The sequence below is a fragment of the Saimiri boliviensis genome, chromosome 4 (genome assembly GCF_048565385.1).
Source record: "Saimiri boliviensis isolate mSaiBol1 chromosome 4, mSaiBol1.pri, whole genome shotgun sequence".
Lineage (NCBI taxonomy): Eukaryota > Metazoa > Chordata > Mammalia > Primates > Cebidae > Saimiri > Saimiri boliviensis.
In genome coordinates, this window is record NC_133452.1 from 12,097,357 (window position 1) to 12,119,982 (window position 22,626).

At 51.4% G+C, this 22,626-nt stretch overlaps 1 protein-coding gene across 9 annotated transcripts in view; it reads right to left on the reverse strand.

Moving 5' to 3' along the window:
• Positions 1-22,626, reverse strand: part of SYNJ2 (synaptojanin 2) — a 122,080-nt gene that overhangs the window by 21,595 nt on the left and 77,859 nt on the right. For 7 of the 9 annotated variants that reach the window (XM_010344301.3, XM_010344299.3, XM_074397198.1 and 4 more), the window contains 11 exons: positions 22,546-22,607; positions 17,705-17,801; positions 15,221-15,393; positions 13,727-13,808; positions 12,886-13,035; positions 12,645-12,810; positions 10,702-10,896; positions 8,637-8,718; positions 7,733-7,873; positions 5,589-5,781; positions 1,972-2,130 (listed from right to left, as the gene is read on the reverse strand). In XM_010344301.3, coding sequence (XP_010342603.1) covers positions 1,972-2,130; positions 5,589-5,781; positions 7,733-7,873; positions 8,637-8,718; positions 10,702-10,896; positions 12,645-12,810; positions 12,886-13,035; positions 13,727-13,808; positions 15,221-15,393; positions 17,705-17,801; positions 22,546-22,607 — 1,500 coding nt within the window. The remainder of the gene's footprint in view (positions 1-1,971; positions 2,131-5,588; positions 5,782-7,732; positions 7,874-8,636; positions 8,719-10,701; positions 10,897-12,644; positions 12,811-12,885; positions 13,036-13,726; positions 13,809-15,220; positions 15,394-17,704; positions 17,802-22,545; positions 22,608-22,626) is intronic. The other 2 variants (XM_010344300.3, XM_074397195.1) reach the window with 1 other exon arrangement.

Below are 22,626 nucleotides of genomic sequence, written 5' to 3' on the forward strand. Positions count from 1 at the left end.
TGAGGGACACACAGTATCTCCCCACCCGCTGCAGCGTCTGATCGAGCCACTGTCTGCTTGCTGCTCCCCAGGAGACAGTGAAGCGTTGGAGGGAGGGGTCAGGTGCCCGTCTTTACAGTCCCATGCCTGCTACAATGTCCGGCCCACAGCCACCAAGGCCTTCATCCATGTTTGTTGAGTAAATGAGTTAAGTACACAGAAGTGTAGAGTCAAAGTCAGATCTCCTCCCCACCCTCTTCTCTCTCCCAGGGACCTCTTTCGCTCAGGTTGGAATGCAGTGGCACAATCGCAGCTCCCTACAGCCTCAACCTTTGGGGCTCATGTGATCCTCCTGCCTCAGCCTCCCAAGTACTTGGGACCACAGGCGCTCACCACGATGCCCAGCTAATTTTATTTTTTGTAGAGACAGGGTCTCCCTATGTCTCCCAGGCTGGTCTCAAACTCCTGGGCTTAGGCAATCCTCCTGCCTCGGCCTCCCAAAGTGCTGGGATTACAGTCGTGAGCCCCCAGGCACCGCCCTCTTCTCTTGGTTTAGCTTTGGATTGGCCTCGTCACCATAGGAAGACCCAGAGAAAACACAACCCTCGTTCTCTCAGACATCACTGAAAGGAGGCGAGAATCCTGGCAGTAGGAAGAAAGGAAAACCTGCCTTAGGAGGCTGGTGTGGTCGCCTGTCTATGTGGCAACCCTTTAGCTCTCCACACACTGGCAGGCACCGAGGCAGGAAGACAGTAAACCTCAAAGAACGTCCAAATCTTGCTTCAGGAGAGACCTTATCCGTCCTGTCCTACGCTTTTTTTCTTTTCTTTTCTTTTTTTTTTTTTTTGAGATGGAGTTTCCTCTTGCTGCCCAGGCTGGAGGGCAGTGCTGTGATCTCGACTCAATGCAGCCTGCGCCTCCTGGGTTCAAGCGATTCATGTGCCTGAGTCTCCCGGGTAGCTGGGATTACAGGCATCCCAAGTGATCCTCCCACCTTAGCCTCCCAAAGTGCTGGGATTACAGGTGTGAGCCACCACTCCTGCTACCGTGCCCAGCTAATCGTTGTATTTTTAGCAGAGATGGGGTTTTACCTTGTTGGCCAGGCTGGAGTGCAGTGGTGTGATTTTGGCTTACTGCAGCCTTGACCTCCTGGGCTTAGGTGACTCTCTGATCTCAGCCTCCAGAGTAGCTGGGACTACAGGCGTACACTACCACCCAGCTCATTTTTTTTCTATTTTTGGTAGAGATGGGATCTCGCTATGTTGCCCTGGCTGGTCTCAAACTCCTGCACTCAAGTGATCCCCCCACCTTAGCCTCCCAAAGTGCTAGGATTACAGGCGTGAGCTACCACTCCTGGCCCTCACACATTTAACCAGCTTCTTTCTCCACAGGTAGATGGAATTTAAATGTACTCCCCTCATCTCGATCTACCCTGCTAGAAAGCAAACAGGCACTAAAATAACAGTATTAGAAGGAGGAGAAGGTTGGCTGGGAGTGGTGGCTCACACCTGTAGTCCTAGGACTTTGGGAGGCCGAGGTGGGCAGATCACCTGAGGCCAAGAGTTTGAGACCATCCTGGCCAACATGGTGAAACCCCATCTCTACTAAAAATACAAAAATTAGCCGGGCATGATGGTGCACGCCTATAATCCCAGCTACTCAGGAGGCTGAGGCACGAGAATCGTTTGAACTTGGGAGGCGGAGGTTGCAATGAGCCAAGATAGCACCGTTGCACTCCAGCCTGGGTGACAGAACAAGACTCTGCCTCAAAAAAAAAAAAAAAAGAAGAAGAAAAAGAAAAGAAAGAGGGACAGGAAGGGTGTGTGAACGGCCCCTCCTGTACTGTGGCCTCACAAGCCCACCTGTTTCCTACAACGTCGGAACAGTGAAATCCGCTCACGGATCTGCATTTGCTGCACCAGCCTCTACATCTCGTAGACGTCATCTATCTTGAAGCAGCAGCTAAAAAAATATTTTTAAAGCTCAACTTACTTTTCCACTTGATTTCTGTAGCTGTAGTTGATCAAATTCCAGAAGTTTCTTCCAGTCTTGGCGTTTAACAAAATAGAAGACTTCTTCGTAAGTAAGATCAATGCGGTAGTTGAAATCACCACACCAAAATACATAATCATGAGAAAAAACGTTTCTCCCCTAAGTTGAAAAGAAAATCATAATCATTCAGCCCATCTGGCAAGGAAGGCGGGAAAGAGGAGAAAAACAAGCTCACTGGGCCAAGCAGGAGTCCTTTTCTTAAAACGTTACTTAGGATTTTTTTTCTACTAGAGCATCTTGTTTTTCACCCATCCCATAAACCTACGGAGGAATTTTTACAAGGCTTATTTGCTAATTTTAAATAATAGTGTTTCTGAGTGGTTCGAGGGAAGCTCCAACCCTAAGCGGAGGGGAGCAAGATGGCCAGCATTTCCTCTGCGAATCTCAGTCCTGAAGATCAGATGCACCCTAGCTTTGTAGTGCGTGCTCATAGAAAGCAGTATCCAGCATTCAGTGTTAGGAGAATGAGGTTTCAAAAGCAGAGCATACATGCTCAGGATGTACACCTTCGTATAACTTCCTGAGCTTCTTCACGTGACCCTTCTCTGTCTTTTTCTCACTCCTCCTCCCCATCCTACTCAGTCCTAGGAGCCAACGGCCCCAGCTCAGCCCTGGAGAGCTCCTGCGGTCCCTGCTTTCCCTATCTCGTCCCCAGGAATCACAAAGACAGCAGCTGCTGCGGATCAACTGTCCTCCAGGGCTGGGCTCTGTTCCAGGTGCACAAGCAAATACCACCAGCTCTCTCTTAGATTAAAAAAAAAACAAAAACAAAAACAAAAGTTTAGAAACAAAGGCATTTGCTGAAGGTTACACAGCTAGTGCCTGATACAGATGGGCTGGATTTCAGCTCCCATCTGCATAGCTCCAAAATCAGTTTCTATTTTCCTATGCTATGAGGCATTTCCATCACCCCCATGACCATAAGCTGGACAGAAGATTACATGGATCTCAACCAAATAAAATGAGTGTCTGGACAACAATGTCGAACAGAACTTTCTGTAGCACCAGCATGTTCTCTGTGCTGTCAGATGGGGGAGCCACTGGCCACATGAACACTGAGCATTTTCAATGTGGCCAGTAAAAGCAAGGAATTTTAAAATGTTATTTATTTTTAATTAATTTAAATGTAAATAGCTACTTACGGCCAATGACTACGATATCAGACAAAATCAGTGTACAATGTTGGCCGGGTGTGGTGGCTCATGCCTGTAATCAGCATTCTGGGAGGCTGAGGTGGGCAGATCACTTGAGGTCAGGAGTTTGAGACCAGCCTGGTCAACATGGTGAAAACTTATCTCTACTAAAAATACCAGAACTAGTCAGGCCTGGTGGTGTGTGCCTGTAATCCTAGCTACTAAGGAGGCTGAGGTGGGAGAATCACTTGAACCTGGGAGGCAGAGGTTGCAGTGAGCCAAGATCATGCCACTGTACACCAGCCTGGGCAACAGAGTGAGACTCTGTTTCAAAAACAAAAGCAAGGCTGGGTGCGGTGGCTCAAGCCTGTAATCCCAGCACTTTGGGAGGCTGAGGTGGGTGGATCACGAGGTCAAGAGATCGAGACCATCCTGGTCAACATGGTGAAACCCCGTCTCTACTAAAAATACAAAAAATTAGCTGGGCATGGTGGCGTGTGCCTGTAATCCCAGCTACTCAGGAGGCTGAGGCAGGAGAATTACGTGAACCCAGGAGGCAGAGGTTGCAGTGAGCCGAGATTGCGCTATCGCACTCCAGCCTGGGTAACAAGAGCGAAACTCCGTCTCAAAAACAAGAACAAAAACAGAAGTGAAGAATGTTAACAGGTCCCTCAATATTATTATTGTAGAAAAGAACCACATTACAAACCCTTTAATTACTCCCTCTCTTTGCAGTGTCTGCTCCCAGGAAGCAGCTCCCAGTATTCAGCTTTAGGAGAATAAGGTTTATGTTATTACGTATCCCAAGTTTACTATTTCGAAGTAGCATTTTTTTTTTTTCAATTGAGATGGAGTCTTGAACTGTATCCTGGGCTGTAGTGCAATGGTGCGACCTCGGCTCACTGCAACCTTCGCCTCCTGGGTTCAGGTGATTCTCCTGCCTCAGCCTCCAGAGTAGCTGGGACTACAAGTGTGTGCCATCATGGCTGGCTAATTTTTGTATTTTTAGTAGAGACAGGGTTCCACCACGCTGGCCAGGCTGTTTCGAAATCCTGATCTCAGGTGATCTGCCTGCCTCCGCCTCTCAAAGTTCTGGGATAACAGGAGTGAGCCATGGCACCCAGCCCCAAAGTAGCACTTTTTAAATGAGATAGGCTGGACTTTTTTTCCCCTAAACTACATTACACACAACTGAAAATTGCCCAACGCATTTGTTTCTTTTTAACATAAGAAACGACTCCAACAAGAATTATGGCCCTTCTTAACAAAAACTAAGGAAATGTTGCCTTCAGTGTTTGTGCAGCCCAGTAAAACGGGACGTCAGTTTTAAGGATCTGTTCTCATGGGGAAGAGCTCTGTGACCCAACTCGCCACTTCTCAGACACTGAAAGATTTTTCGGCATGAACAGATGAAGTCTGTCCTCACTTCGGGGAATATGTGGGTCTCATGTGCACCACACGCTGAAGGTGTACAGGGTAGCACCTTTGCACAGGAAGGAGAACATCAAAATCTGCGTTGGAAAAGAAAATCCTCTGGTTTCAGAATGAAACCCTCCAGACCGCCACGAGAGGGCAGTGTGCAGTTTGCTACTGCAGCTTTGAGAACAGGAGGATTTGGGTTCCTTGGTCAAAACCGTGTTCTTATCTGAGCCACCACAGAAAGTACATGTGAAGACTGTGACTCTCTGGAAAGTGGAGTCTTAGACGGTGTGGATTTGAATGTTCTTCACCACTTGGATCAGGACAAAGCACTAACATGGTTTTCTTTCCCTAAAGCATCACTTGAATTAGAAAATCAGAAAACGTGGCCAGGCACAGAGGCTCACACCTGTAATCCCAGCACTTTGGGAGACCGAGGCGGGCGGATCACGAGGTCAAGAGATCAAGACCATCCTGGCCAACATGGTGAAACCCCGTCTCTACTAAAAAAAAAAAAAGAAAAAAAAAAATATATATATATATAAATTAGCTGGGTGTGGTGGCAGGTGCCTGTAATCCCAGCTACTCAGGAGGCTGAGGCAGGAGAATCGCTTGAACCTGGGAGCTGGAGGTTGCAGTGAGCTGAGATCGCACCATTACACTCCAACCTGGTGACAGAGCAAGACTCCATTTCAAAAAAGAAAAAAGAAAAAGAAAACCAGAAAATGCATACACAAAAATCCAGGGGCCATGCAGACACTCAGGAAACGTACGGCAACAGGAGGGGAGGGATGCTGCAAGGCCGACCCCCCCATAGGCCCATGGCTAACCCCACCCCAGGTCAACTCCATGGAGTGACACAGCTTCTCCCCGTTCCCCAGCGATGAGCCCTCCAGGCAGGGGCCCACCCTGTGGCTGTGTCCCCAACACCTGGCTCCTGTCAACAGTCATGTCTGGGACTGCGGGGAGCAGGGATGTGCTGGCCGCCCCCACGGCGCCACTCACCATTGGGAAGCAGAGTTTCTGGGTGATCTCCTTGTAGTCTTCGTTCCGCTCCTTCACCTGGGACTGCCCGGCTGTCAGGTGGCTACATATGAAGCAGAAGCTGGTGCTGTGGAACTGGAAGCGGATGCCAACAGCGCCCTTGTTCCCCGCCTTGCCCCCCATGCCCGTCTTCACCGTGTCGATGGCCACGTCCCTGGAACAGAAGGAAGTGCGCATGCCGTCGGCTCCTGAAGGAGAGGCATGGCCCTGCTTTGCCACAGAGCAGGGCATGGTAGCAGCTTGGGACCTGCTGCTCTGAGCGCTCCAAAATCATCAGCTCAGAGTCTGTCTACTCGCAACACAGCGGCCACCATGGCTGTCATCGACTCCGGGTCAGGAGGCTGCCTCCCTCCAGCTGTCCATTGCTGCCTGGACACCTCCTCCATGCCCCAACCCAAAAGCGCTCAGTGCTCACCTAAGCACCCCAAGAAGCTGAAGACACGGCAATCCCTGCGTCCGCCCAGGTTCTCATGCCACCAGGAGTGGCAGGAACATTACCACCCGCCAACCCACCCCACTCCCGTGCAGCCATCACGCCATGCATGGGAGGTACCATCCGGGCAATCAACACTTTTTTTTTTTTTTGAGACAGTCACACTCTGTTGCCAAGGTGGAGTGCAGTGGCGTGATCTCAGCTCGCTACAATGTCCACCTCCCAGGTTCAAGCGATCCTCTTGCTTCAGCCTCCCAAGATTACAGGTGCCTTCCATCACACCTGGCTAATTTTTGTATTTTTAGTAGAGACAGGGTTTCACCATGTTGGCCAGGTTGGCCTCGAACTCCTGACTTTAAGTGATTCCCCCCACCTTGGCCTCCCAAAGTGCTGAGATTACAGGCGTGAGCCACCGCGCCCAGCAATCAAGGCATTTTAAGAGCTAGGAAGCCAGCAGCTGTTTATGCTGGGCTGGGCAGGTGGTCTCAAACGGACTTTTATGCAATGCCAGAGCCTGCCGGCATTAAAATGCCAACTCATAATGCATACAAGTCCATAGAAACATGGGCTACGGCACATTTTTTAACATTTCCGTGACTGTGCTACAGACTAAGGCTTGCTGCATCTGCTCCCTGGTAGACAAGGTGGGGGAAGAGTGACGGAAGGGGTACAGGTGAAGAGGCTCAGGGTCGAAGGCGTGTGGAAGCCGAGGACGCCGAGCCTGGGAAACCCGGCACTCCTCAGCTCTGAGCCCTTTCTCGAATGCTTCACCTCTCACCCTCACCTATCCTTCACACTTACTAGCCTTGACCTGCTAACTCGGGACACGACCAAGCTGCCAAAATATCACAAGGAGAGGGACAGGGACCTCAATATCTTCCCAAAGTCAGAGGAGAGGATGGCCGGCAGCACAGGCACAGCCTCCAGGTGCTGCGGGGGTGCACCGTGGCACTCCAGACAGGCACGGACCCTTCCTGGAACCCAGGGGCTCGGTGGGGAGGTCAGCTCGATGCCTGCCGCCGGCCCGATGCCTGCTGCCAGTCTGCAGAAAGGCCGGAGGAAATTCGAATGCCAGCCACGAGTAGGCCCAGGGGGAAAGATGAGGGCATCAGCAGGCTGCAGGGAAAGGTGAGTTCCTCCAGCATCTCAACACCCACACCCGCACCCCAGGAGGAACGCAGCCCCTAAGCGGACCCCTTTCCAGCAGCCACAAAGCATGCACCTTGGAGAAATGACAGTGAGGTCATAGTTGTAGAGGCTCACACATTCGACTCAATTAGAATTCTTTTAAAAAGAGACAAAAGAATTGGCATTTCCCAGTGAGTTACTCAGAGGTAACTCGGAGGTTACCTGTCAGAGGCTTCCTGTCTGTAAGATTCCAACAAGGAACGCCTTTCCTTGCACAGAACTGAGCCCGGACGATGACAATCATGTAACACTCTAAGAGTTCAGCTTCCCAAGGCAGACATTTCCCATGGTGGCTTTTTAGTTGCTAGACAATATTCTATTCAGCTCAGCTTTTCCTAGGGGATTTTGCTACATTTATCTGAAATAATGGCATGTTCCAATTCCTGCTACAGAGTGGGCAGGGGAGGAGGAGGAAGTCAAATAACAAAACCCAGAGGCTAACAAGTCTTTGTTGCCCAGATGTGTACACACCAAATGTTCTTACCTGATGAACGGGACATGGTACGGACGCACAAAGATATAAAGACAGACGCCGACCAGCTGTGCCGACGTCAAGAGAATGTATCTGTGCGAGCGTGAGATGGCTTTCTGAAGCTGCTCCCCCCACATCTTCCTGTTGGTAGTACTGGAAGAGAAAAGGAAAGGAAGACTGTTTACAGGTGGCTGGAAGTGCCATCTCCCAGCTGCCAAATGCTCCAGCCCAGGCCCGTTCCGTTTGCAGAACTGATGTCACTCTGCCCGCACCCCAATATCAGTGTCACGCTTCCCCTGTTCTACCAGAGGATCTGGGTATTTCTGGTTGCGTCTCATACATGGCGGCAGCCCCACAGAGTCCGTCTTATCTATTTGCTCAGAAAGTTCCTTGAAATAAAAGCCAGGCCAGTTTGGCAGGGTATAGGGCGGGCGGGGGGAATGTCCAGTTGACTTCGTATCAAATACAAATCCAGTGGATTTGATTCTCTCCTTCGCCCTGGTGTGAAGGAGGGAAGCACCGCTTCCCGGCACTCCGCTTTCTCACCTCTCCCCAGGAAACATGAGTCAGCCACTCTCCCAGTCTCAGCCCTGCCCTGCCCCTGTGCCCCAGGTCCACACATGCCAGCTCCCTCTGGCAGCGTAAATCAGCCTCAACAAGTGGCCGAGGCCAGAGCACCACAGAGAAAACACAGCAACCATCAGCCCTTCCTTCTACCTCTTTAAGCAGCAGGGAAAGAACAGGGCAGTGCACACGTGGTTACAGAGCCAGAGCCAGGTGAGAGATCCCCACACAGCCAGGACTACAGCTTAGCCGGCTCAGAAGCAGGCTGGCTCCAGGGGAGTCTCAGAGGCTCTGTTCCCAGCCAGGCATCTGAGTCAGGGAGCCCTGCCCGGCCCGCACCCCTGCCCCTTACCTGGCATTGACAATATTCCCTGCACTCAGCTCCACCATCTCTTCAAACCCCACAGCAAATATGTCAGCTGGGCTGCTGTCATCTGGGGAGCAAGGCAAGAGATGACAGAGGTCAGAACCGCCATGTCCTGTGTTACGAGTTCATGGGGTTCCCGAGTCCCCTCTCCCGAGCCACGCTGTCCACTGCCTGAATCCAGCTCCAGGGGGCTGCTACTGCTGCTGGGAACTGCCGGCGGAACCTGCTTCAGTAATGCCTGGCTTCAATGCAGCAGTGAGCCCGAGGGCTCCATCCATTCTTTCTGTTCCCTTTGAACAGGGGAGGTCAGAATTTCATATAACCTTGTAGCTGTTGACTGAATCTCTCCAGTCATGACTTCTGACATCCAGGCTCTGAGCAACCAAGCCCAGCCACGGCTCCAGCTGCTGCAGAAAGTGAAATACCTGCCTCCCCTGGCTCCTGCTAGGAGGACGTGGCCTCTGTCAGTGAGAGGCCAGTGAGAGGCCAGGCAGGCCATCCACTTCCTTCTCTGCTGGCCACAGTGGGCAACCTGGAACCTCTAGTTTCCCTGACTTAAAGCTTTATTATTATTATATTTTAAAGAAAACAATCCCCGTCCCTCTGTGGATCTGCTTGGCAACAGTCACCATAGCACCTTCCTCGTCTGGAACCTGGTGCATCTCTAGTGGGACTGCGGGGGAGTGCGCTAGTGTCTACCCCAAAAAGATCCCCTTTAAAATACCAGCCAGCTTGCTACAAACACGCACGCCTTCCTGCAGGGAAAAGGAGTCACGTTAGCATCGGAAGGGATGGCTGCTGAGCCACGGCTGTGCCAAGCACTCTCCGAGTCGACGGCACTCTGCCGGAGGGCATCCTGAATGGCTTCTGGAGGCACCACAAGCACCAACCCAGGCTACCCCCGACACAGAGAGCCCCAGTGGCTCTGAAGGGTGGACTCTGCTACCTGCCCTTGGAGGCAGAAAGTAAGGCACGGATGGTGCGTGCAGAGGAAGGGACGAGATGGGACTCTGGGTACCACCCAGGCAGCTGTGGGGCACAAATGTACACACGGCCCACCACATGTCAGCTAGATCACAGGTCACTCACCAGCAGGCTAAAAACTGAACCACAGGTCTCTTTCTAAGTCCAAGGAAGCGAAAAAAAAAAAAAAAAAAAAATTCCCTGAGTCAATGCTGATGGAACAAGAATCACTTATTCGGATCTTAAGTTCTGGGGCCATTCAACAGTGTATCTCATTAGATAAAAGGTGAGGTGTCAACATTTGGAATTATTTTATCCTTAAAAAGCACATGAATTGTTTTGTGACTGCTTAAAGCAGATGAATAGAACTGGTTTTAATGACAGGCAGGGATGAGCCATTCTTGGTCAATATCAACACTGAAGGCAGAGCCGGGTGTGGTAGCTCACACACCCAACACTTTGGGAGGCTGAGATTGCCTGAGGTCAGGAGTTTGAGACTAGCCTGGCCAACATGGCGAAACCTCCTCTCTACTAAAAATACCAAAACTAGTTGGGCCTGGTGGTATGTGCCTGTAATCCCAGCTACTAAGGAAGCTGAGGCAGGAGAATCGCTTGAACCCGGGAGGGGGAGGTTGCAGTGAGCTGAGATCGCCCCACTGCACTCCAGCCTGGGCGACAAGAGTGACACTCATCTCAAAAAAACCAAACCAAACCAAAACAAAAAAACACTGAAGGCAGGCCTGGCTCCCGTCCTTACAGTTACATGGCTGGAGAAGCCACACCCTCCGCCTGGTGACAGAAAGATGCCACTGATCAAAGCCTAGGGCTTCACCACCACTGTATGCAAATGGAAAAGAGAGATTCACTAGCTGCTGACTCTTCTCAACATCTGGGAAAGGAAAAAAGTCAAACAGTTCTTTTCGAGGTGGCATTCTCGAGAGTCAGACACCACAGTGCTATTTAAACCCTGTGAGGAGGGAAAACACCAAAGAAGCAACTCCACGAGACGACGGCCGCTGAAGGGGCAAGCCTGGCAGGTCAGGTTAGGCGCAACGGGACTCTGTCCGCCCAGAGTCACTGCCCTCACCCTGGGACTCGGCAGCTCCAGAGAGCCGGGGTGCGTCGAGCAGCCAGTCCGTCAGCTCCGCCGTCCCGAGCAGGTTGCTCCGGAACTGCTTGCCTCCGTTCACGTTCCAGGTCCCCATGGCAATCCGGATCCGCTTGAAATTTGTGAATTCCGACTGACGCTCAGTCATAGCTTTCAGGATCCTGGGAGTCACTGCTGGGGGCATAAAAAGGCACGTTTGTTTACAGTTCCAAAGCTCAGGCATCCTCCAAAGATACAGAAGAGGTTGCCTGGCAGAGACAGACAGATGGTTCATGAGCGTCTAGAGATAAACCAGGGTATGCTCCTTAGGAAGATGACAGAATGCTTAAAATCTTGGAAACCACGTGCCTCTTTATGGGATTTCTGAAATAAAGGTGTGAAAACACAAGACCCAAACCCCACCCTCTATACCCTTACCCCCACCTGAGGCCAGAAGGCCTGGGACATCAGATCACAGGGATCTCAGACACGATGAGGAAGAGCCTTGTCCTCGCTGTCCACTCCGTAGAACAAGGCACAGGAATTGAAGCACGCGGATGCAGTGACTGAGCAGATTTCGATGTGTACGCACCCATGTACACCATCACCTTACATGCCAACCCAGCAGCCACCTTTGCATCCCCCGCCTTCCATCCTGCATATCTGAAATGTTTTCTTTGGCCTCCAACTTAAGCCTTTAAAAAGTCATCACACAGAACCATCTCCATCCTCTGGATAGCCAAAATATATTCCGTCTTTTAAACTTGTGACATAACCCAAATCGAACTCATATCTGCCTTGCTATTAAATAAGACTCACCATACAATATGGAGCTTCATTAACCTTTCACAGAGAGCTGGCATTATTTCCAGAGTAGAAACTAAATATCACCTTGCCTACCAGAAGTCAAATAAGAGTGCCCCTGTGACGAAGGATGAGGGTGGAAAAGGGCCGTAAGTCTGGACTAATTCAGTTTTCAAAAACACCTAACATTTCTAGAGTAACTTACATATTTTTTTTTTTTTTTTTTTTTTTTTTTGAGATGGAGTTTTGCTCTTGTTGCCCAGGCTGGAGGGCAATGGCGCAATCTCGGCTCACTGCAACCTCCACTTCCCGGGTTCAAGCGATTCTCCTGCCTCAGCCTCCCGAGTAGCTGGGATTACAGGCACCTGTCACCATTCCCAGCTAATTTATGTATTTTTAGTAGAGACAGGGTTTCACTATGTTGGCCAGGCTGGTCTCGAAGTCCTGACCTCAGGTGATCCACCCACCTGCGCCGCTGAAAGTGCTGGGATTACAGGCATGAGCCACCGCGCCTGGCCCACTTACATGTTCTTATAAGGAAAAATGTTGGGTCTCTCCTCCTTTTCTATGAGACCTAATATGTTTACAGGCTCAGGTAAGAAGATGCCATTCAAATGCTCCCAAAGGAACCTCTAGCAATGGCTGGAATCACGATGTCTTGCCGCTGAGACCAGAGGCGCCCTCATCCCCAGGAGATGACAGCATCATCCTCTGTTTCTACGGCTTCCTCAGGGGCCAAAACAGAAACTGGAGGCCAACTTCAGGGAAGGCTCCCCAGGCCAACGGCACCTGCTAAGGGCCCAAGAGCCCACGCAGCTGAGAAGGCTTCTGGAGTGGGTTAGCGTTCAAAGGCACCGATGTGTTCAGGAGAGCGCACTGCCTCCCAGAGCCCACCTGGTGTCTCTCGCCTCCTCGGGATGGAAACACACATAGTCCAAGCCGAAACCGAGGGTGAGCTCCCAGGCCCCGCTGGAAGGCACAGGTCCCCGCTAGAGGCAGTGACCGCCTCAAGGTGCACTTCCACTGCTCAGACCCCGGGCACATCTGCCACCGATGCTCTGAATGGCACAGAGGCAGTGGGAACGTGGGGCTGGAGAGCACCCCGCCCCCCCACCTCCCCTGCCCGCAGCGGGCCCTACCCAGGAGCGCCGCGCTGTCCAGCAGCATCCCCGCTTTGTCTGCCGCCTCCTCGCCGTAGACGTCCCCGACCAGCAGCAGCTTGATGGCCTCCTGCTTCACCCCGTCGAAGAAGTTGGATTGGATGGTTCGAGACATGGACCGGGCTCCATCCTTCAGCTTCCCCACCTGCCGAGAGCCCAGATCATGGGCCGTGAGGGGGATCCACGGGGCCCCCACCCTGCCCCCTCGGCTGGGCCCTACCTTGGCCTTCCCTTCCAGGGCCCTGCTGCCCGTGAACACCTTGCTCAGGCTGTGGCCATTCAGAGACCACATGGCTTTGAAGGACTCCACGAAGCGGTCAATGATGGGTTTTGAACTCAGCCCCAGGGTCTTGAGCTGCCGGTGCAGGACCTGGGGAGGAACAGGGATGGCTGGCACTGGCTTCTCCCATGGAGGCTCCACAGCTGCTGCCCCAGGAGGTTCCTTATTCAGCAGCCTGTGGATTACGCTGTGCCCTGGAGGACCCTGTGCCCCTCCAGAGGAGGAGGAGTTCTTATAGCAGAGTGACTTCCCACAACTCACCCCAACTTTATCTATACGGTCTACCCAAGCCCTCCTCTCACCCCAACACCTGGCCACCCCTGCCCTCACCAGCCAGAGGCTGAACAGCAAACAGTGGTGGACAGCAGGGGGTGCTGACCCTGCCCCCGCCGAACCCCCAGCCAGGGGAGGTCAACCAGAAAGGTGGGGCCGCGCACACTAGGTCTCTTTCCAGCTTCAGATTCAGCCTCATCTGGCCAGCCTCACGCTGCCTTTGGCCAGTGGTGCATCCAGGATAATCATTACACACAGCCATCGTCTAGGAGCCTTTGGGCCACCACGTCTGGGATGCATTTCACAAGAGGGCATGTGAGAGTGTGCCTGTGACAGAGGAAGTGGCCGCCTGGGGAACCCCTCTCTGGATGTCCACCTTCCCCATCGTTAGGAGGTTGCCTCGGTGATGCCTCCCTCATCTTGCCGCTGAAGGTGCTCAGCCCAGCCTGTCCGGCTGAAGGCAGAGGACCCGGTACAGATGGCCCAAAAGGCCGCGGCAGGGACGCACCTCAAGCGCAATGAAGCTCTGCACGGTGTTGGTTCGGTACAGGCAGTCAAGACAGTTCATCCGCAAAGTGCCTTTCTGAAAACTTAGGACAAGAAGAAATGCAAACAGTTATAAGTTGTGTTCAGAGAAGCAGTGGCCATAGCACAGTGGCCCGTGTCTGACTGTCAACTCCCAAGGAAACGTTCTAAGAGCGAACCCCTGACCTCCTCCCCAAAATGGCCCCCCAGAAACCCCTGTGTCTATCCCAGTGGATCCCCAGCACCGCTGAAAAGGCAGGCAGACCCCAGGACACACACTTAGCAGCCTGCACAGCTGGGTCGTTGTAAGTTTGGCTGGTCTTTTTTATTTACAGCAATTGTGTTCTATAAAGTTGTATGAACACTGAATTGGACATGAACACAGAACCACAGCTCCTAGGAGAAATATAGGGTTAGGTTCCTGCAAGCCTCTGGTCCCGTTTTCTTCAACTGATCAATATACAACCTTGTTTTATGTACATTTCCACATCAAGACATCTTATTGAATATATGTATACATTATATATATAATATGTATATATACATTATATGTATCTGATATATGTATACTTATATATTAACACTTCATTAACACTGAACCATAGCCAATAGCACGGTAACTCATATCTGGACAAAGCTTATCTTAACGTGCATTTTCTCCATAAATAAAGCACATTACCGCCTTCTTTTGTCCAGAAGTACTAGACAGCTCTTCAGCACAATGCTTAGGGGCCATTCTGAACCATGAGATGCCCCAACAAAGGGGGACCCCCCCCCCAACAAAGACCCCACAGATGTGAAAAATGTGGTACTAAATCTCATAAAGGACAGGTGTTTACATACAAGGGCTAAACAAGAAGACAGTATTGCCTTGTTTGCTCTCAGCTGGGAGCATGAACATGTGACTCACATTGTCACTGCTCTTCACATGTCTGTGAATGTCCAGGAAAAGTGCTTTGAGTACTGACTTTGAGGTTATAAATAAGTTTTAGGGAGCAGGTAAATTAGCCAATATGGAATCTGCAAATGATGAGGACCCCCCGCATGTGAGCCAAGGGAAATGAACTCCCTTTTTCTGCTCTGCTCTAAGCAGGGCAGTCCATACCCCGCTCTCCTCGGGCGATCCGAGTTTATGCCAGCCATCCCACCGTGACGGTGATGCTCACTCTCACAGGCTGCATCGCAGCATGAAGCTCCATGTTTTAATGCAGCCCCCTTTATTAGTTCATTTCTTTCCCCAGAAAATCATGCCTCACCATCTCCTCGAGAAATGTGAAAGCCTGTCTCCCACTGTGGGAAGGGAGAGGAGAAGCTGGAACCCGAGATTCCCGACATCGCCAAGCTGACGACCCAGAAAACTGCAACGGTAGCTGAGTGCGGAGGGAAGGAAGCTGCCCTTCATAGGGCACGTGTCCTGGATGGCGCGGCCCCTCTGCCACCTGACCCAGCAGAAGGCGCGGTGCGCAGAGAGCCTCACCGTGGACTGACGTTCTCTCCCTTCGTGAACACATCGAAGTCCTCCCAGTGCAGCTTTAACTGTGGCCTCAAGAGGGTCTCCAATTTCTCTAGCTTCCTGCCTTTGGCAAACTGATGGAAGTCAAAATTGATCATAGGCGTGTCGCCTGCATGGCAAGAAGCCCAGAGCAGCTTCTGAAAAGAGGAGGGGCAGGCAGTGAGAGGAGCAGAGGGAAGCGGGGACGAGGAGGGCAAGCTCCTCGCACAGCTCGACCCCCGTGGCTAACCACAGTGACTCGCCTCAGGACATGCTTTGGCTGGAAGCTCACAGTGGACCAGGCAGTTGACTCCGAAAGGGAAGCACAGGACAAAGGCCGTGGGGGACAAACCCCACAAAGACCATTTTGCCTGCCAAAGGGCAGAGGGTCCCCCTTGGGCAAAAGCAGCCAGAGCCAGTGTGGCTCCCTGGGGACACCACACTCCTGTGGGGCTCTCCAGAGGGCACAGATGAGGAAGGACTGCTCTGTTCTTTAGATGGCCCAGGTGTCCCAGGCCCTCAGGGACAGCAGTGCTGCAGCAGGCTGCGGAGCTCGTAATCCAGCTCCCTGTTGCCCTGGTAACCGGCCCCATCCTGCTGCACACCAGCCTCTGATGGCAGCGCTCTGAAGAGGCCAGGGCTCCAGCTGAGGAGGTGGGCCAGGTGGGACCCGCATCCCAGTGCACGTTCAGGATGGCCAGGGAGCCCGGGCGAAGCTGGGGACAGACAGGAAGCGGGGCGAGGGGCTGCCGATGGCACCACCATGCGCTTAAGAGCCCTCCCTTCCACTTGAGGCTCCTCTGGTCCCTGGATTTCTTCCTAGAGAGCCCCGTGATAAAGGACAAACTGTCCGCCTCCCCAGGCCACCCGGCCTCCAGGCCTCCCGCACCCTGCACCCACGCCCGTACAGCTTCAGGTCAGGCCAGTCCAGCCTGTGCCCAGCCAGAGGTCCCAGTGACGTCAAGGACTAGAAGGAGTTGGGGTCACCTGGTCTGACTCAACGTGACCGCCTGTGATAGGCCTGAGTGTCAATCCATGCAACACTGCCATCGTCAAGCAAGTCTTGCTGTGAGCCAGAAGCTGGCAGAGGCTGACAGTGCCTGGTGGCTCAGTAACACGCGTTCCGGAGCCAGTGCCTCGTCCAGCAGGACTGATGGCCGCCGGGCCCGGGCAGGCTGCCGGGCCCCTGTCTGAGGGGAGCTGATGTGGCTGAGGGCCACCCCCGACAGGGCTGTGACCCAGGTCTCCAGCTAGAGTGCCCCTCCCTGCCTGGCCAGGAGCCCACCCTTCCCCGCATGAGGCGGCTGCCATCTCCTGCCCTCACTTCACCCACTGGTGGGAGGGGCCACAACTCAAGGCCTAGGGGAAAAAGAGTTGGAGTTCTTACTATTCTTATTTTTATTTTTTGGCTTTTTTTTTCCCCCTTCGTCCTTCAAATTAGCAGCCCGCATCACTGCCAAGATGGGTGGGAAGGGACACACTGCTGGAGCTTGTTGCTAATAGCAACAAACCAAAGAGGAAAAGCAGGTCTGGCCAAATAAAATTGGCAAACCAGGAAGTGCCTGCTCCAAGCACGAGCATGTGGCATTTCTAAGCAGAGGGAAAGGCTCAGAGATCGCCCTCAGCCCCAGAGGCCACTTCGCGCGCTCTCTCTAAGGGGTAGCCTTGAGCTTCAAACAACCAGACAGTTTTCTTCTATTAGGCAGGGGACCTGGAGGCTGGTAAAGGAACCGGGAACCCCCGCCGCTCATTCTGGAATGTCTTGCGCCTGGGGAGAAGGGAGCGGGGGCTGGAGGCCTGGGATCCGTGCACTGGGACAGCTCCTGGCCAGGCAGGTGGCGTCTCTTGCTCCCCCCACCTCCCGCAGCTCCGTGACCCTGTCCAGGATCTCTGTCCAGGATTGCCAGGAAAAGCCCCAGGGAGCCTGAGGGAGCCCTCAGAGACCAGCAGGAGCAAGTCCAGAAGCTCCCATGGGAGCCCAAGGAAGAGGGGAAAATTTGAAGGCTGGCCGGCAAGCAGGGGGAAGCCACGGAAGCTGCTGCCCTGCCTGAGCCCTGAGGCCAGTGCCCTGTGGGATTGGGGGAACTCACCCAGGACCAGCCCGGGCAGAGGGGAGGCCTGCCTGCTCCTGGGCTGGACTGAGGGTGACTCCTCAAGAAGTCAGAATCCCTAGAAGTCCCATGGGGAGGCCAGGGGACACACGACTGGGTCAGGAGATGCTGTTTTGACTTTGAGCAAATTCTCCCAACCATCAGCTCATAGAAATTACACTCACTGTATCAGGGGCCCGAATCACCGAGCACTGCCTGTTCAGTGGTTGGAACGCTGGGGAAGCCTCGGAAAACAAAGGAGGGCTGGGCTGGCAGCTCCAGTCCCTGCAGGAGCCTCCTCTAGACTCAAGGCCTCACCACAGCCATCTGTCGCCCCGTCCAGCCCGGCCCAGCTGTGACGGGGGCAGCCTGGCCTTACCTTGAAGGCTCTGTTGAGCACCTCCTCTCCGCCTCTGCTTCCCAGAAGGTTCACGACCACCTGCTGCCCGTACTGCTCCTTCAGAAGCACCATGTGCCTGCAAAGGCAGCGGGCGGGAGTGAGGCTGGGCACAGGCACAGGTCCAGACACTGCCCTGTTCTGCCCCTCAAGGGAAGAAGGGGCAGAAGAGGTCATGCTTTCTCAGTGCTAGAGCCCAGCGCCAGTTATCTGCCATGACCCAAAGCGTAGAAAGTGAGCCGGGGGGGAGCAAACCTGTCCCTCCCAGCTGCCGTTACCACCAGCTAGTGTAGACTGCTACATGAGTTTGGAATCAAACAATATCCCGGACCGTCTATAAACCACCTCCCATTAAATCTAGAACACCTAACCTGACCTTTCATCAACAGAGTTTTGCTTTTGAGACAGGCTCTCACTCTGTTGTCCAGGCTAGAGTGCAGGCAGACGATCATAGCTCACTGTTGCCTCAAACTCCTGAGCTCAAGCAATCCTTCCACCTCAGCCTCTTGAGTAGCAGGGACTACAGGTGCATGCCACCACATCTGGCTAATTTTTACTTAGTTTTCATAGAGACAGGGTCTTGCTATGTTGCCCAGGCTGGTCTTGAACTCCTGGCTTCAAGCAATCCTCCCACCTCAGCCTCTTCAAGTGTTGGGATTGCAGGCATGAGCCACCACGCCTGGCCTAGTCTTATACATGCAATGTGCACGTCTGAAATGAATCTCTTCTCTTGATTGGTACCCATCCTTCTCAAAACTAGAAAAACTGGCAGGAGACCTCTCAACTCAGCATCCTGTTCTCCACCTAAGTGCTGTATTTCATGATGCTAAACCACAGCAAGGAGATGCAACAGAACTTGCAGGCTTTGGGAAACTAGTCCTTGTATTAGACGCGACTTTCTAAATATGTGTGTTGAAATATTCGGGAGCGATTCCAACATTTGTCCTTGATTACCAGCTATTTTAAAGTAACCTTACAAGCTCAGTGTGAAACATGTTGAAATGTAGCGCCTTAAACAAAACAGGGAAGCGATACGATGCAAAAAGCAGTGTCAAATTATCATTGAACGGTGCAATCTTTATGCCGAAATATAGGAAAAAGACGAAGAAAACACATGACGTCAAAAGTGGTGGCATTTTATGTGATTTAAGTTCTTTTCTTCTGTACACATCTTTCTCCTTCCCAAATTTCTATAATGACGTTTCTTTTATGAGTGGAATTTTGTAAAGAGCTAAATGATCATGAAAAAAATCTTTTTTTTTTAACCCAGTAAGAGAAAACATTCTCTTACTAACTTTAGAGGAGAGTAGTAGAAAGAATATGGATTTGGAAGTGGGTAGTTTCAAGTTAGGCTCGTCTGCCGATTCGCTGGTCTAAGTTAAGGGTGAGCCCTTTCCCACCCCCGCCCGGGCTCCCATCTCCATGTGGAGGTCTGGGCCCCTACTGGGGCGTGACTGTGTGTGACCCAGCCCTTGTGGGCTTTCTTTTGGGTCTGTCTGCCCAGAGAAGGTGCATCCCAGGCCTGGCTCTCACACACACAGGCTCTGCCCCTGGTGAGAGAACCCACTGTGGCCACACATCCAAGCCACGTCCCACAGTGTGGCCCATCAGAAAAGGCCCATTTCTGATCTCTGTCTGTCTCATCCCTGCCCCTTCTTCTCAACTGGTTCCAAAGCCCAGGGCCAGAAGAAAACCGCTATTATTCATTATTACTCATGATTCCTCATCATTACTCTATGCTGTCCCCACCCCCAAACTCCCCTGATGACGTACTTCCTCCCCTCTGAGCTGGCTCCTTCATCTGCAGAGCAGGGCTGCTCCCCCTCCTGCAGAGAACGGCTGGAGGACTAGAAAGACAGTGAAAGTGACAAGGACAGTGCTTGGCGTGTGGGAGCGGGTTCTTCTTTCCTTCCCTGTATCGTAAACACACTCATTATTGGTGAGCTGAAAGGCCTTGCTGACCCAGGGTCGGTGACTGCAGGCTTCTTGCTGGGTCACTCTGAGCACGGGGGCCTTTTTTTTTTTTTTTTTTTTTCCCCACTTCCCCTGCTCAAGGGTTACTGTCATGGGAAGCTACTTGAAAAACGGTATTTTTCAGGACACTGAGGAATCAGATTTCCATTTGGAAGCATCCTTCTCATCTTCAGGGAGGGATCTAGCGTTCGACATACGCTGACGCGCACAGCGGCCGCCCGCAGAGCGGAGCGGGGAAAGAGCTTCTCTGTTCCGCGAGGGCAGCCTCAGGCACCATCCCGTGAAAGGTTAACCCTTCTACCGAGACTCATCACCACACGGAGATGACAGGACCCTGCTCTGGCAGCTGCAGCCAAAGGCCTGCTCCAAACAGCCCTCCTCAGATATGGAGCACACAGAGCAAAGTGACGAAAGACGGCCCCGGCTACTCTCAGTACCCAGGCAGCACGGGCAAGGAAAACAAGCATCCTCTGGGGAGAAAAACTATCCGCACGAAGGTTTTGCGGGGGAAAGAAGGGATTTATTCTCAATCAAATCCATCAAAGAACTGAAAGACTCTTGAGAGTGCAGTGATGTCCAAGAGAAGAGAATTGGGAAGTGCCCAGGACGGCGAAAATGCCAGTCCAGGGACGTCATCGGGGACCTGGCAGCTTGCTCTCAGGGGAACCCTCACGGTGCCCCACTGCGGCCACTAGACAGACATGTCACCTTATTTCCACACGTTGTCTCAAATGAGGGGAACATAGTCAGCAATTAACATGAAAGCGGCAGCTCCTGCCAGGGAACCGGAGGGCTCCTGCCTCTAGCCAGTGTTGTGGGAAGAAGCATTACAGAAGAGACTTCTCGGACACAGTAGCTGCCTGGAGAAAGACTCACCCTCTCAGCAGCTTGTCCTGTGATTTGCAGAAGAGATCTGAGTGTACCCCTGGATTTAGGGATGCTTTCCAAGGGGGCAGGCAGCCTCTGGGGTACTTGTGAGAAGAGAGAGGTCTTAGTCTCTCAGGTATGCGCATCTCACACACCTTGCATTACCAGGATGCTGAAAAATCTTCCGCCTATGCAAACATGCTTCAGCTAGATATATGTATTTTTTTTTAGCAAGCTCCTAAACATAGGAAGATTTTTGAAGCAAACCCAGCATGACTTTTCCTTTTGTTTTGGGTCAGCTTCTGGTAGAATTTTCTTTTGTTTTGTTTTGTTTTGAGATGGAGCCTCGCTGTCACTCAGGCTGAAGTGCAGTGGCATGATCTTGGCTCACTGCAACCTCCGCTTCTTGAGTTCAACCAATCCTTCCACCTCAGCCTACCAAGTAGCTGCGATTATAAGCATGCACCGCCATGCCCGGCTAAGTTTTATATTTTTCGTAGAGATGGAGTTTCGCCATGTGAGCCAGGCTGTTCTTGTACCCCTGACCTCAAGTGATCCACCCTCCTCAGCCTCCCAAAGTGCTGGGATTACAGATGTGAGCCACCGAGTCCAGCCAGGTAGAATTTCTTTTTCAGTTTCATGTTTACTATTTCCTAAGATCATTTAGTGTAGATCAATGTCAACTAAAAGAACTTCATGTGTAGAATGCTTAGGACACACTAATAATGTTCTGGAAAAGGCAGTGGCCTTGTCTATACTTGATTGGATATCTCTTTACAGAAAAAGCCCCTTATATGTAACATGCTAATCAGGGGGTCACAGCTGGGCTCATGTGACTAGTGGTATGTTTAATAAGAGGATGCAAGCAAATGTAAAGTCTCAATGAAGATTCAGGTAGAATGATTCAAACACTTAAAACATTACTTTTGAGAACTGTAATTACATTCACTAAGACAATTCTTAAATATTGAGTATTTAGAGTAAATAAGCAAATATTTTAAGAAGCTATTATTTCAAATACATATTACAAATAGTTCAGCTTTTCTTAAGCTAAAAAATAGGAGATGTGGGCCGGGCACAGTGGCTCAAGCCTGTAATCCCAGCACTTTGGGAGGCCGAGGCGGGTGGATCACGAGGTCAAGAGATCGAGACCATCCTGGTCAACATGGTGAAATCCCGTCTCTACTAAAAATACAAAACATTAGCTGGGCATGGTGGCGCGTGCCTGTAATCCCAGCTACTCAGGAGGCTGAGGCAGGAGAATTGCCTGAACCCAGGAGGCGGAGGTTGCGGTGAGCCGAGATCGCGCCATTGCACTCCAGCCTGGGTAACAAGAGCTAAACTCCATCTCAAAAAATAAAAATTAAAAATAAATAAATAAATAAATAAATAAATAGGAGATGTGCTATGATCCAATTTCTGTATATATATATGTATGTATAGTGCCACCATTGTTTTCTAGAATGACATGTAAAAACCTACCAGTAGCAAAATCGCTGAGAGTGGTAACTGCTGGGATTTAGGGTATTTTTATTTTTCACTTTATACTTTTCTATACTTATTCATTCTATATTATTTTAAAATAATATATTATTTTATATTATATATTATTTTTAAATAATTCTATATTTATTCTATATTATTTTAAAACCAAAACCAAACAGCTTCAAATATCCTTTAATTTAGATTATCCCTTATTAACCAGGGCAAAGAGATGAATCCTCATTGCAAGAAGCTGATAAGATAAAATAATTAGAAAGTGCCACCTGAACATTCCTTAATTTACCTTCGGGAGACCTGAGAACAAGTAAAAATCCCATTTTGTAATCTCCCTTCTTGCATAAAGGACCAAAGTGAAAGCATATTTAGATTCAGGGTTCAGGGTCCTCCTCATCCTGTCACACCCTATCCCTGGTGTCTGATGGGAAGAAGACGTCTGAGAATGACAATGACAGGCTTGGATGGTGTCAGACAATCCTTACCTGTCAAAAGCAGGGGCGTTGGCTTCCAGGCCTCTGTGGAGTCTCAGATGATGGGAGCCAACCTAAAGCAAAGAGAAGTAA